This window comes from Lathyrus oleraceus, chromosome 6 (genome assembly GCF_024323335.1).
Source record: "Lathyrus oleraceus cultivar Zhongwan6 chromosome 6, CAAS_Psat_ZW6_1.0, whole genome shotgun sequence".
NCBI lineage: Eukaryota > Viridiplantae > Streptophyta > Magnoliopsida > Fabales > Fabaceae > Lathyrus > Lathyrus oleraceus.
The window spans coordinates 8,227,106-8,243,120 of NC_066584.1; the positions used below are offsets into that span (position 1 = coordinate 8,227,106).

Consider the following 16,015-nt stretch of genomic DNA (forward strand, 5'->3'; position numbering starts at 1 on the left):
CTTCTTTTAGTCGTTGACTTTAGGTCATTCACTTCTAGCCAGAGACTTCATATTAAAATTTATGAAGCTTGAGTAGAGTTTAGAGACTACTGTCTTCAGAATCTGGTAAAAACGAGACTTCATAGTCTATAGAATTCAGATTTTTGAGAGTTCAAAGGCTTGAATTATCATAGTCTTTATCAAAGTCATTATGGATTCTTTGCATAAGTGTTGGCTTGGTAATCTAGATGTTTGACTTTCATATAAACACGCATTTGTTTGTTCTTTGGTTCATAGTGTGTCTAGAGTTTAGGGTCTGGTTGTCCAGAGTTGACTTCTTCAGAATTAGAATTTGATTTCTATGAGTTGCGCAGTTAACAAAATAATTAGAGTACAAAATTATTCTCTATATATATTAAGCTTTGTTATCATCAAAACTCAAGGATAGTGAATCAAACTTGTTTCAGAAAAGGTGAAGACCAAAAAAAGTAACGCTCTCTCGGTCTCTCTCAATCATCTCCACCGCACCACCGTATCCCGTCGTCGTGCCACCATCACAGATTCACACACGTATATAGTCTGGAGATGTATTGCTTAGAGATATTGTTATTGGAAGTTGGAATCGAAACCCACTGTTATGAACTCGTTGAATGTTAGCTTATGTACTTTGAATTCAATTTAAAAATACTGGATACTTTGAATTCAATTTAAAAATAAAAAATAAAAAGCCCGCTAAATCAAATACCACGAAATGACTTAAGCAAAAGTTAGGGCATCCCGATGGACCGAAAGCTTCAAAAAAGCGGTCCAGGCAAAATTAGGGATAAAATAAATCAATCAAAAGAGGTCATTAAATCCTCGACAAAAACAAAATAAGGTGACTGCCATTTCAAGAAAATTCGTCTTGAATCCTCATCACACCTTCGAACCCTCTTGGAAGTCGAATGCGTGTATTTGAATTAACTGAACATAGGAACTGGAGATCATCAAGAAGAAGGGGTGGGTAAAAATAACTTTTGAGCCTTATTTCCTTTTGTTTCAAGAGCCGTGAACCAGACCACGTTACAACCCTTAAAAGACCTAATTGAGGTAGGGTTTATTTTGAAAGCATACTATAACAAGGTCGTGTTAACTTGACTCCAAACGATTTTTGTTAATCATGTGATGGCACCAACTTGCATACTGTGAATAACTTGATCACCATTGTGTTCTTATCAATGACTCGTTCACTGTATTTCACCCGTTCATATCAATGAACTCTGATTTCAAATTTTTGCATAAGCATTGAATTAAAATTACCATTTTTGAATGAACAATCTTATTTGCAAGTCAACACTTAGCATCAAGAAATTCCAAATACAGTTGAGGAACTTGATAAAGTGAAAGAAGTCTAGTCAGGGGCAAATCACTTTGAGCATCAGTTAATTCGAGCTAATCACCCTAAGGGTCATCTCGCCAAGAGTAATTTGCTTCAAGACTTAGACCGGGGCAAGCCACCTCAGAGCTCAATGAGTCCAACTATCCAAAGGAAAGTCGACCAAGAGTCTACCATTCCAACATTTGGTTAGCCAAGTTCAGACCATTGCAAGTTTCAAACACTTGGGGCAAGCCATCTCGAGGTAGTCTCATGGAAAGTTGTTTCCAAACCCACTTTCAAGGTGAACATCTCCAAAGACCCAACAAACTGGGGCAAGATGAGCCACATAGGGGCAGAACCTCTTTCTTCGTGCTTTCAAACTGCTCAAACAAATTCTGCCATACGTCAACAACTATTGAGTTTAAGACGAGTGCCCGAAAATTATGCTAGCACGATTCATTAATCCTCCAAAAGGACCCCATTGGCAAAGTTGTGGTTATCAAACTGGATAGAATCCTCCTTTGACAACATCTGTCATAAAATATTTGGTTGAGTTCTCGGTGTTGAGGAATCATGAGCTTCCATAAAAAGCCTTTACAAACTCCCAGTCTGCCCAGTGTCAGCATTCTCATAATCATGATCATTCATATATCATGCATAAAAGGAAATTCAAATCATGCATAGCCGAAATGTACTTCGTGCTCATTTTGCATTGACTCAGGTCTTGTTGTCGATCCTATGATCCTTTGACCTTTGATTCCAGTTTGTATTTGGTGCCCTTAAACCCACATCCGGTTTTTGCAGTCATTTTCAAATCCAATTTTTGTTCAATACTATTCAGGTCATATATGAACCTGTTGTTGAGCTTTTATTCTGGGGTCAGGTCATACTTGAACCTGCTCTGAAGAGTTTTTCCAATTTTTGTTCAATACTATTCAGGTCATATATGAACCTGTTGTTGAGCCTTTATTCCGGTGTCAGGTCATACTTGAACCTGTTCTGAAGAGTTTTTTCCTTTTGTTCAATACTATTCAGGTCATATATGAACCTGTTGTTGAGCTTTATTCCGAGGTCAGGTCATACTTGAACCTGTTCTGAAGAGTTTTTTCCTTTTGTTCAATACTATTCAGGTCATATATGAACCTGTTGTTGAGCTTTATTCCGGTATCAGGTCATACTTGAACCTGTTCTGAAGAGTTTTTTCCTTTTGTTCAATACTATTCAGGTCATATATGAACCTGTTGTTGAGCTTTATTCCGGGGTCAGGTCATACTTGAACCTGTTCTGAAGAGTTTTTTCCTTTTGTTCAATACTATTCAGGTCATATATGAACCTGTTGTTGAGCCTTATTCCAGTGTCAGGTCATATATGAACCTTTTCTGAAGAGTCCTTCTCTATGATTGTTTCAGTGTTGTCAAGTCATATATGAACCTGCTGATGAGTTTTCATTCTAATATTATCAGATCATATATGAACCTGTTGATACACTCTTCTTGAATTTTTCTAAGTTTGTTAGGTCATATCTGAACCTGCTGTCAGAACTTCTTGATATTCCCCAGCGTTGTCAGGTCATATATGAACCTGTTTGTAGCATCTTTTCCTTTAGTTAGGTTTAGTAAGTCATATATGAACTTACTACCGAAACCTCTTGTGCTCTGAATGTTGTTTATCAACTTTCACTTCGGTTACTCCCCAGTGTGTGTCTGATTCTCCAGCAGGATTTGTTTTCCCCAGCAAATTTGTTTTTTACCATTTGTCCGTCTCCCTGTGGACCATCAGCACAGCCCCACAGTTTGGTCTGTCTAGCAGCATCTCCTGTTAAGGGTTCACCATATCCCTAGCAGATAAAAATTCCAAAAAAGAGAATCTTGCACCCATGCATATCATCTCATATCATTTGCATTTCAGGATCAAAATCCAGGTCTTCTTAGTATTTAACTATCTCCCACTATGATCATATGAAGAGTGTCCTGCTTCATATTCTCCAATGGAAGATACTTAAATAGGGGCAACTGTCATACCCCAATTTTGACCCTGAATCGCTGACTCAATACATTCATCATAGCTATTGCATATCTACATAGCATAACATACATTCCATACCGCATAATGCCTAAAATATCAGTCGGAATAATTTTTTTGGAATTACAGACAAACTGATTAAATTAATCAGAGGATGTGCGTTAAATCAGTGAATGAAAAATTTTAAAATCAAGCTTCTAGACATCAATTTTATTAATCTACGTTTCGCGTAGTTTAATCTGGTATGCTCGATTTATTTTTCAGCTAATTTTTCGGCCACTTTTTGATTAGCTCAAACCTGTTTAACCGGTCAAAATTTATTTCAAAATTAAAAGAAACCTTGTATTTTTCCAATAAATTTATTTTGCACAGATCATTTTGGTGCACTCAGTTTAATTTTCGGGGAACTTTTACGTCCGATTTTTATTAATTTTGAATCATTTTATTTTTATCAATTTTGTTAACATGTCCATAAAGAATAAATATAATTAATGGTACTTTTATCATTGTTTTATTTTGATTATCTATAATTGTTTGATCTTTGTTAATTTTATTTCTTTTAAACTCTTGCTATCATCAATAAAATATCAAAGGGCATTTTGGGATTTTAGCAGTGTAGAAAACCCTAATTATTCACTATATATGTTCCCATTGGCCAAGGCTTAGAGGGGGGGACGGCCGCACCATTATCCTGTTATCTCTCCTCTCTCTCACTTCTCTGAGAAAGATAAGAAAGAAAAACACCTTTCCTCTTCTTCACTTCACGTAACCCTCACTCTCTGAAACTCCACAAAACAACCTTCGCCTCTCTTTCCGTCCATCTTCCGCTCACAGATCCACCACCACGAGCTCACTACCACCGTACACCTTCGGCTCACAACAACATCTTCCATATACCTTTAACCTTCACATTAGAAATCCACCATAACCCCTACTGTGAATTGGTCTGTTGGAATCCCTCACGACCCAACCACGGCGCAAAAAACTCCCTCCTCCGTGCATCTACTCCATCGTGAATCAACAAGCAACCTTTTGCTCCACCGGAAACCCGCTCCGATCTTCCGTCGACACGGGTTCCCAAATCATCAGCCTTCACTGCTCACGATTCACTATGTAGTTTGATAACGTCAACAACCTTCAACTCACCAACACCCTTCAGCAAACATTAACGACATTAATATTATTGCGGTAATGAGTCATTTTCCTTTTGTGTTGTAATCCACGGTTGAACTTTTGTTTTTTATTTGAAGGTACAGTTCGGTTATATTGCAAATGCGTTGGATTATACTTTGAGTTTGAATGATGTAAATTTCTGTTTTGAGATTTTGTTCATGTAAATATATGCTTGTGTTTGATGCTGCTGTTTGGTTTATTCTTGGGTTGTGATTTTAGAGTTAAAATTTAATTTAGCTTTTGAAATCACTTAGATTCATAGGTTCAGGTGCTCAGCTTCTTTTATAGTGAGTTATGATTCTGAATCTTGAAATTCAGACTAAAAGTTCATACCGCCAGCACGTCATCACCGTTTAGGTGTCATTTTTGCCGCACTAGCCATTGCAGCCTTGCACTGTCACTATATTTTTCCATTGATACAATGATCCGAAGCCATTTGCTTTTCCTGTCATGGTTTTCATTCTTACATGCTACTGTTGGTATTTTTAAAGGATGCACTTTTTCCTGCTAATATGAGTTCTATAACAGAACCATTTGCTACTGTTGGTGTTTTTGCTCTAAAATTCTACATGCTTGACTTTTCTTTAAGCTTTTGTTGCCTTCTCTTTCGGTTATTACCGGTACCGCATCATGTACCGTCGTTGGTCGGTTTTTGGTTTTGCTTGTGAATCCGGCATCACCATGCATTTATCCATGTTCACCTCTTTGCTAATTATTGTTTATCAAGTGATTCCGACATGACACAACATTGGAGACGATGCATAGCCCGGTAGATGCCATGTCGCCATTATGTACATGCTTGCATATATGAGTGTCTATGCGCCAATATATTTCCACTGCTTGTTGAGGGTATTCCCGCCCAGATTTTTCTTGCCGCGTTAATTTCTTCCATGCATAGTTGCCTTGATTTTCTTACTGATATTTGCATCATTACACTAATCTTACTATGTCGCGGAAACGATCTTGATTCATGAACACACTGATATTACACTGTTGTGACCTTGGTTTTAATTTGGTTATCATGATAGCTTTCGCATCACTGTGGCGGTGATCTTTATTTCTTTTGTTACATCCATAGTTACATTATTGTCGCACTAGTATCGATATAGTTGTATGCACTGATTATGCCATGCCGTTATTTATATATTATGCCTATATTGTTGGCACTAGTTCTACTGTGGGATGTTATCATGTAACTACACTACCGTTTCTGCCACCTGAGGATTATTTACTTACTAATTATGTTATTAACTTGCCTTTTTTGTTCTTTTGATTAATATAGGATATGCTAAATATTTGTTATTAGATTTGTCTTTATTAAGTAATAATGCCATATTTGGGATAAAGCTAAAACAGTATGCCTAGCCACATCAGAGTTTTCCATATTATGCATTGTAATTCATGTTTGGTTTCATAATATAAATGCACCTCATTTTTATTTTGTAAATATTTGGTTAGTATTTTTATTTCCATCACGATAAATTGAATTTCAAGTCCATGGATTCGGTAATTTCATACCGTTACGCTACCAAAGTTTTATCGATATATTGTCGGGATTTCGCCGTATTTTGATTAATTGCATATGACATTTAAATTATAGTCAATATGCGCAAACCGGCTTTGAGCATATTATTTAGGTTTTGTATGTTCCCCAATTTTCATCTGTGCAAATCCCGATTTTACTCCTTTTGGTTTAATTTTTGATTATCTGGTAAATATAATTTTGTATTTGTTATTTTCTTCACATGGCTTACTCTTGGGCCTTCTTACAATGAGCTCTTAAGCAACATCAACTTAACTTTCAATAATTTCAAACCTCGGTACTTTAATTGTTTTAATTTAATATTCAAATTGTTTTCTAAATAAAACGTGAAGAAAAAGATTACCTGGATGGAATATCCAGTCGTAATCCCGAATATTAGGCTCAAGCTGTAAGAGCTTGTAAGCCATAAATATTCGTCTTCTCTCCAAAATAGTTATGAATATCTAAACCATTTTTTTAATAAAGTTGGAAGAAAAAGATTACCTGGATGGAATGTCCAGTCGTAATCCCGAATATTAGGCTCAAGCTGTAAGAGCTTGCAAGCCGTTAATATTCGTCTTCTCTTTAACTCTCTAATATTCAAATCATTTTCTAAATAAAACGTGAAGAAAAAGATTACCTGGATGGAATGTCCAGTCGTAATCCCGAATATTAGGCTCAAGCTGTAAGAGCTTGTAAGCCATAAATATTCGTCTTCTCTCTAAAACACCTGTAAATATCTCAAACCATCTTCTTAATAAAGTTGGAAGAAAAAGATTACCTGGAGGGAATATCCAGTTATAATCCCGAATATTAGGCTCAAGCTGTAAGAGCTTGCAAGCCATAAATATTCGTCTTCCTTCCAAAACATTCATAAATATCCGAATCATTTTCTTAGCAATATTGGAAAGAAACAGACTGCCTGGGTGGAATGTCCAGACGTAGTCCCGAGTATTAGACCCAAGCTGTAAGAGCTTGTAAGTCACAAGTACTCGTCTTTCAAACTTCAAAATACCTAATTCCTACCTTAATACTTTTTCAATAAAGATGGAAATGGAACATGGTGTATACCGTGCACTCCTGAGGCTAGGATTCGAGATGTATATCTCGATCATCCAAGTTCTCGCCATCACTCAAAATACATCCAACCAATCAAACTCTTTTTCGCCGTCGTGCGACTAATCAAAGAACCTTTTTCATAAATGAAAGATATATTGTCTTAAGTGATACAAAACAATGTTTCGGCCACGATTGTTGAGTAGAGATAAATGACGCTTTTCCGAATGTAGATTTATAAATCCGTTCGATGTGTGGTATGCGTCCACTCCTCATCTGTTTTGGGTAAAACAATGTTTTCGTCGATTAATACATTATAGCTTTCGCTAAAATCGACCATCAAACAAACATTTTCTACCCAGAACTACGTAAGCCTTGATTTCTCTTTTGAGATACGTAGGAGCAGGATTCGTAAATCTTGTCAGGCCCACTAATAAAAAACTTAGGTTTAGTCCTTCGTTAAAAAAATCCAAAAACATTTCTTCTCTCTTCTTTCTTTCTTTCCCACTTAATAACTTGAAAAGCCTAATATTTCAACTAACATTAACGCACACAACTGACCTAATGGTTCCCGTTGAGTACAACGGACGTGAGGGGTGTTAATACCTTCCCCTTGCGTAATCGACTCCCGAACCCTGATATTGGTTGCGATGACCATATCTTATCCTTTCTTTGTCTTGGGTTTTATCGATATTTCCCTTTTCCTTTTTAGGAATAAATAAAGTTCGGTGGCGACTCTGTTCAGTCAATCATTGCGAGCGTGCGATTGCGCTTCGCTTTGAAGTCGTATCCTTTCTTTGTCTTGGGTTTTATCCATTTTGCCCTCCTTCGATATTTACTAATAGTTTTACCTTTGTATCTAGGTTTCATGGACCTGGTCATTACGTCTCATACATCTTTATGGCCCTATAAGTTATAATCGTTTCAACATTGTGGAATTTTACTCTTTTGTTTTTTTTACCTGAGTTCGGGAAGTGGTACTTATATGAAAAAACTAATATATGACTCGAGGTGGAGTCAACTTCTTTGTTAGGTGATCTCTCCCAAATCATGGCATGGTGAGATGCTCTGTATGACTCATGAGAGGTTTTACATTGTCCATTCTAACTTAAATATATAATGAGGGCTTTGTATATATAACATTACATAAATCCCTCAAGCATGAGGCATGTAAGGATAAAGTGATTAAGGAATAAGGAAAATGATTTAAGGCATGTCGACTCACAGTCCCTCAAGCACGAGGTGTGTAAGGGCGAAGTGCTTTAAGGAAACCCTCAAGTATGAGTCCTATAAGAGAAAATTGTTTAAAGGCATCAGGCAAAATGATTTAGGACATACTAGTGCATAGTCTCTCAAGTAGAATGCTTGTAAGAGGAGAAATGCTTAATAATTTATCTCTGAACTAGTCTTTGAGGCATATATATATATATATATATATATATATATATATATATATATATATATATATATATATATATATAATTTAGCCTAACATTGACATTATAGCATGAGGAGGTTTACTTCTTGAGGAAAACATCTCGGGCACACCTTAGCATGCCATGTTTCATTGACCAATATGGTGGACAACTCACCATTGAAGATGTAGCACGGCATGGCTAGCTTTCCTTTATAATGCGGCGAGTACCTCACCTATCCTACACTTGTTTAATTATTATCTAAGTGTTTCATGTGACCTAAATAGAGGGGACTAAGGTCTAAGCTATTTGAAAATGTGATTCTTGGCTTTTAATTGAGTAAAGCACAACTTGGCGAGTTAATTCAACTTGTTCTAAACAATATAAAGTACTTTATTTAGCGCATACACCTCAACTCAGCAAGTTCATTTAGATGATCTAAAATATTATATGAAATGATCAACGATTTCATCATCATTATTATAGAAAATTAGTCGAATTTATCTCACGATTAATTTTTGTTGTCGTATTAAAGGTCAGACGATTCTATGTCGCCTCTCATATTGAATACTAAAAACACATTTATTATGAAGATGAATATAAAATAAGTTCAAGCATGTTATTGATATATTTCACTTCATTAACTTTATTGATAATGTCTTGCATGTCATTTTTATTCATGTATGAAGTTGATATATCCCTCTTGCGGGAATTTGGGAGATTAACGATGTTGTTTGAATTTCATCAACTTGTCATTGGTGAGATGGATAGATTTAATGTTGAAGAGAATTTTCCCATGTAAGGTTTAACATAACGTGTCCCCTGTAGGGTGAAATGATACCTCGTATGGTGGAGTGATACTACTATGGGTTCAATGATACCATTATGGGTTCAATGATACCCCGTAGGATGAAATGACACCCTAAAGGGTGCAATTTATGTGTTTTTCATTCGAGCTATGAAAATACAATTTACTAAATAAGATGACTTGTTAGTCTCCGACCGTTTGTGTGATAGCTCAATAACTTTTTATCGTTATGATTTCACCAAATCTATTTATAAACCTTGTGAGCGGGGAGGTGATAAGCATGTTTGAAGTCAATAACATTGGCAAAGAAAACAACGATGAATAAGTGTATTTGTCTTCCATCGATAGTTTATGAAACATTGGTTGTAGCGTTTATGTCATGGCCACCAATAGCAATATCATGTGGATTGAATTTAAGGCACAAGTTTATTTTACTTATCCCCATGATGAGCACCAATTATACGTTAAAAGAGTACAATTTTATGTTTATAAAGAATAATTCCCTTTTGGCCTTCCTTCGAGTTGTACTTATAAATGTACTGCTTTCATGGCTCTGGTCACTTCAGATGTTACATTATTATGGCCCTAAACGTTATGGATGTTACAAGATTATGACCATTTACTCACTTGTTCTTTTGTCTGAATCGCGACAATCTTACTCTTATAAAAATTGCTACATGACTCATGGTGTAATCAACTTTCTTGCTGGGTGATATCGCCCAAAGCATAGCATAGAGAGCTTGTATATATGACTCGGGCGGGGCTTTACATTGCTCACACTAACTTAAATATTTGCTAAGGGCATTGGAGATATAATAGTATGGTCCCCATATCTCATTCCCTTTTATTTACTCATATATTGAGCCACGAACCTTGAGAGTTTTGCAATTGAGTAAAGTATTTAATGACATCCTTCAACTGAATGCCATCTTTTTTGTTGTGTTGGTTACTTTTTTAGAAACGTAAAATCTTGATTTCTTTAGACTCGAGTTTTCCCAAACCTTATTTGGAAACTCAACATCCTCTTCACAGAACTCTGTATTGTCACATTCTTATAGAACATTCTTTCAAAAGTTCGTTTAGGGGAGTGTAATTGCGGTATATGGGGGAGGATGAAGCATTGTCCTCATAGTTGTTATGTAGATCATTCTTATTATCCTTATCCATCTTTCTATCTCCCTCATGATTTCTATCTACCTTAGGTTTCTCCAACCCTCCTCTATATATCACTATGCTTACTTCCAGTCTTTCCTCATACTAGATGGATTTCTTTTCTCTTATGAGAAATTTGTTGAATTTTATAGCCTCTTCTATATCCACGCTCTCAAAGAACTCTAATCTTCATTGAAGTCACATAATCACCAAATATTTATTCATCTTCTCCTCAACATCCTTCGCTAAGATGACCTCACCGTTGAATCTTCCTATGTAGGACCTCAAAAAAATTTGCTTCTTATATCTCATAGATCCCAAACTTTTCATTGAAGATCTCACATAGCTTGTGAAGATCTCGCATAGCTTGCTACAAGAGTTGATCTATTTGAACCTAAGGACCTTTTAACCAAATCACAACCCATTTTTAAAGTGAGGACGGAGAGTTTTCACTTTGGAAGTTAGCGAAGGCATTGACAAGTTTAGTGTGGTCGAGGCAATTTATTGCTTTATCATAAGCCCTCATCCCTAGGGGCTTTTAGAGGTCCCTAAAGATGTCATACCTATTTATCCCTTATATAAATGTGTTCTTTCTCGAGACATATTCCTCGTCCCCAATACCTCTCATAGGAGAACAATGGTGTTATGCCTCTTAGACTCTGGGAATGCTATAGATAGTGACAATAGGGTTTGGAGGGAGAACACTTTCACAATTTTTTCGATTTGGATTTGGCATGTGACTTCGAGATCAATGGTGACGATGAGATGTTGACTGATCTTCTTCACATAATAAATTGTTTTCTTTGTCAAAGTAGATCATACCTTGATCTACCCTCTAAGGCCTTGACATGGACATTTAAAGGTCAGATTTAGCTGCCTCGAATCGTCTCATCTATTTAATTTACTTCTCCATGAAAAATGATTGTCTATAGACAGTGAACAATACACTTCTTAGTAGAATGCTTGTTTCGTGATTTGTTACCAGACTTGTAAGAGCAGGTGATGGTGGAGCGTCTTTTTTTCTCACTAAACCTACAAAAGGTGGTGGGTCGCCTTCGTCCTGTAGGAGTGTGTGGGTTTGTAGGTAGGGTAGGGTGTATAAGTGTTCCTCGTGATGATGATGAGGATGATGACGATGATTATGCAATTTGTCCGACTAAGGGCTCTTGAGTGAGTTAGAAATTTTCATTAGAGACAGATTCACATGTTTTGATTGTGGTGGTCTTCGTTACCTTGCTTTTGTTCACCATTATATATATTAAGTGAGAATGTGGAAATGTCAAAAGACGATTCCCACGGATGATAATGTCAAACGATCAGGGATGAACCTTTTTGATTAATGTCTGAAAATATGATACAAATAACATTAATTAAACGATACAACTATATACAAAAAAAAAAAAAAAAAGATAAGCTACCCTTTCTTCTTCTTAGAGGTGCTTAAATTGAATTATTCTCCTTTTTTACGTTACAGTATACACTCTTCTTCTCTAAGAGAAAATTACATTATCCTCTCGTGAGTTATGATTGAATTACATTCTCCTTTCCTCTTTATGTTGAAATCTACACTTCATTCTTTTGGTAAACTGAATAATCTATTTTTTAAATTCACAATATTGTTAACATATACAAGATAAAATAAAATTATTAGATATCATAAAATAAAAAATAATAATAGAGAAACTATTAAAAAAGATAAATAGGCTAACTAAAATTAAATTGTACATTACAAAATCATTAAATTAAAAATAAAATGTTCACAAGTTTATCACCAGTAGCTTTAGAAGTCATAAAAAATGAAATTTGTTTTTTTAAATGGGGATTTGAAGTTTTTTCCACATGGGTTATACTCCTAAAGTTAACTATTAATGTTAAAATAGATTAAGTGTAATACATATTTAAATTGTAACAGAGGATAGAGTAATTCAAGCATCTCATAATGGAGAGGAGTATAACTTTTTATATATTTACTTTTCAAACGATGAAAAATATATATTTTAACATAAAAGCGTGGCAAGATTAACCATTTCGACATTTGTTAATTGAACAGTCTTATAACCCGTCAAAAAATAAATATACATATGTAATTATGCTATATAATCAACCATACATTCAACATTATTTTTCACTTGCATTGCACTTGTGGGATAAATTATCTGCCGTATGGCTAAAAAAACTTATCATGTCTACCTTAAAATAGCACTCAAAACATCAAATTAAGACCACAAAGTGTCAACAACAACCCATAAATTCTAAACATGTTCTTCTACCTATAGAAGCAATTCTATATTTTACCAAAGAAACCCGGATATCCCGGACCCAAAATTATATTTTGTGAGAACCTCTTTAGGAAATGAATTTCTCGTACGTGTTCACACATAATTTGTTCACCATTCATTTCCACACCATATTTACACAATTTTATAACCTCTCTCTTCAACACAACTTAACACCTTCCTCTCCCTTTTCTTTTGGCCAATTAATCAATCAAAGTCTCCATTTCATTTTTCTTCTTTTCTTTCATTCTTTTCTTAATCTCTGGTTGAGCTGAACCTGGTGTCTGAATCGGTGAATGAGATAAAAACAAATATCTTGAATGATATTGGGATAAGAGAGAATAGAGGACATCATGTTTGGCGACAACAGAAAAAACAGCAACAACGGTAACAATGCTCCTCGACCCCAATTCGTGCAATCAGAGCCTCGGCTTTCCACGACCGAAGCCTATACAGATGATGACTATGCCAAGCGTAGCAGCAGCGCCGCCTCCCCTATAAGCCCATACTACTATGATCCCGTCAGGTCTCTCCTCTTCCATTTTAATAACTAATATATTCATCTGCACGAATTATATTGCAATTCATTGCAGAGCCATTTGATTTTATAAATGGCCCTGTAATATATTATTGCAGTATATTTCTACGTGAAGATGATTCAAATCTAATTATAAAGTTACTATAATGTTTGATTAATGGTTCATAATCTATAACTAATTAGAAATTTGAAATATGAAACTTAGGTTAAGTGGTGAGGGCTCACCAATGATGATGTCACCATGGAATCAAACCACGAATTCACCATTCTCAAAGCCACAATGGTCACAATCCGAAGAAGCACCACCGCAGAATTCCATGATCGGTTCTCTCGTTCGCGAAGAAGGTCACATTTATTCATTGGCAGCTTCCGGCGACTTATTATACACCGGCTCCGACAGCAAGAACATTCGCGTGTGGAAGAATCTTCAAGAATATTGCGGATTCAAATCCAACAGTGGATTAGTGAAAGCAATAATAATCTCCGGTCAAAAAATCTTCACCGGTCACCAAGACGGAAAAATCCGAGTCTGGAAAGTCTCCGTCAAGAACCCTAGCATCCACAAACGTGCCGGAACATTACCAACGCTCAAAGACATTTTCAAAAGCTCCATCAAACCAAGCAACTACGTCGAGGTTCGTAAACACCGCACCGCGTTATGGATCAAACACTCCGACGCCGTTTCATGTCTCAGCCTTTCACCGGACAAAACCTACCTCTACTCCGCGTCATGGGATCGAACAATCAAAGTATGGAGAATCGGCGATTCGAAATGCTTGGAATCGATAACCTCACACGAAGATGCGGTGAACTCCGTCGTCTGCGGCAACGACGGTGTTGTTTTCTCCGGCTCCGCTGACGGAACGGTTATGGTTTGGCGAAGAGAGATACGTGGGAAAGGAACGAAGCACGTGGCGGTTAAAACGCTTTTGAAACAAGAATGTGCGGTTACGGCTCTAGCGATCGACCCGTCCGGTTCAATGGTTTATTGTGGTGCTTCTGATGGGTTGGTTAATTTTTGGGAACGTGATAAGCAATTTGCACACGGTGGGGTTCTTAAGGGTCATAAACTAGCGGTTTTGTGTTTAGCTTCGGCTGGGAATTTGGTTTTTAGCGGTTCAGCTGATAAAACCATATGCGTGTGGAAAAGAGACGGAGTTATTCACACGTGTGTTTCTGTTTTAACGGGACATGACGGTCCCGTTAAATGTTTAGCGGTGGAACAAGATCGTGATTGTGATGGTGGGAGAGATCAACGGTGGGTCTTGTATAGTGGAAGTTTGGATAAATCTGTTAAAGTTTGGAGTGTTTCTGAGAATCTGCAGCACCAGCGTGTGGCTTCTGATTGTGATTCTGTTCCTTCTGAATCGGACGGTAGTTATTCTTCGAGTCGGGCCGGTCATAACAAACGGCTTTGATTTCTGGGCTTTGCTTGGGCTCTTTGGCCCAATGTGGTTTATTTGGGCTTTATGGCCCAGTGTGATTCTACTGCCACGTCTCTTTTGGGATGATTGTGTTGTTGTTTCTCTTTCTTTTTTTTTTGTTAATTGACTTTGATTGATTTTTTTTTAAGGCTGGAAGATGTATTTATGTATGATGATTATTTATGTAATGTAATATAATTTGTGTATGGTTTTGGTTTTCATGTGGTTTGAATAGTGTATGTTGGGTCGTGAGTAAGATACAGAAATGATATATTAAATATGAATCTGAATATATAAAAATAAAACAACTTAGACTTTTCCTCCTTTTTCTATTGAGGGCAATCACGTTCCATTGTCTCTTCTTAGTTTGATTATCATGATAAGCGCGACAGTTTTAATATTAATGTATGAAATATAGCAATGATGGGTTTTAGTTTTTATTTGGATTTTAGAGTAAAAGGGATCGTTGAATTAGTTACTGATTAGTTACAATGAAGGGGTCATAGAAGTTAATCATGATGATTGCTATGTGATTTGCAATATCGAAATGTAGTAAGGGTGGTAAAATATGTTGTCGGTCGCGCTCCGCCTTAAGTCAGTTAAAAAAGTGCAAGACTGACGAGTTTATAAAATAAAATTAAATTAAAAAAAATTAGTCTGTTCTGCTAAAAAGACGGGTTGACAGGTAGTGGGTTTGTTCGCTTATTTTTTTATTTTTTATTTTTTTAATAAAAATAAATTTATTTTTATATTTTATTTAGATTTTTTATTTATTTTTTAGAATAATTTTTTATAAAGCATATTTTTAATAAATTTTACTTAAAAAAATATTTTATATATTCATAAATAAATGTATAAAATAAAATCATTAATAAGAGTTTCAAAACTATAGTTTAAAGTAATAATCTTTAACCAATAAAAATAAATATTTTGAGTACTTGATAACTAGATTGACGAGCTAGCATGTTTAAAATGGGGCAGATTTAAGGTGAAGCGAGCTGAATGGATAGACGGACACAAAATTCAAATTCAATCCGCCATTTTTTTACAGGTGTGTGGGCCAGCACGGCGGACTACAATCCATTTTGCCACCTCTAACTAAGATAAAAGGGAAAATCAAAGGTGAGAAAGAACCATAATACAAAAAAAAAAAATCAAAGGAAAGAAGTACCGTGGCATTGCCAATTAAAATGATACAAAAAATTAGTGTGAAAATATATATTCTCTTTCTTGCGACAACCATGCATGCCGAAACATAATTGTATATTATGATTTTTAAGTTTTATTTTGTTA

The 16,015-nt window shown here is 35.8% G+C and overlaps 1 protein-coding gene across 1 annotated transcript; it reads left to right on the top strand.

Moving 5' to 3' along the window:
* Positions 1–13,113: 13,113 nt before the first annotated feature.
* Positions 13,114–14,928, top strand: LOC127091260 (protein JINGUBANG). The gene is made up of 2 exons (XM_051029847.1): positions 13,114–13,286; positions 13,504–14,928. The coding sequence occupies exons 1-2, from the start codon at positions 13,114–13,116 to the stop codon at positions 14,714–14,716; spliced, it is 1,386 nt and encodes a 461-aa protein (XP_050885804.1). The 3' UTR covers positions 14,717–14,928.
* The last annotated feature ends 1,087 nt before the right edge of the window (positions 14,929–16,015 follow it).

Coding starts and splice junctions, on each gene's coding strand:
- LOC127091260 (XM_051029847.1), top strand. CDS start 13,114: ATGTTTGGCGACAACAGAAAAAACAGCAACAACGGTAACAATGCTCCT. Junction 13,287..13,503: donor TACTACTATGATCCCGTCAG/GTCTCTCCTCTT, acceptor TATGAAACTTAG/GTTAAGTGGTGAGGGCTCAC.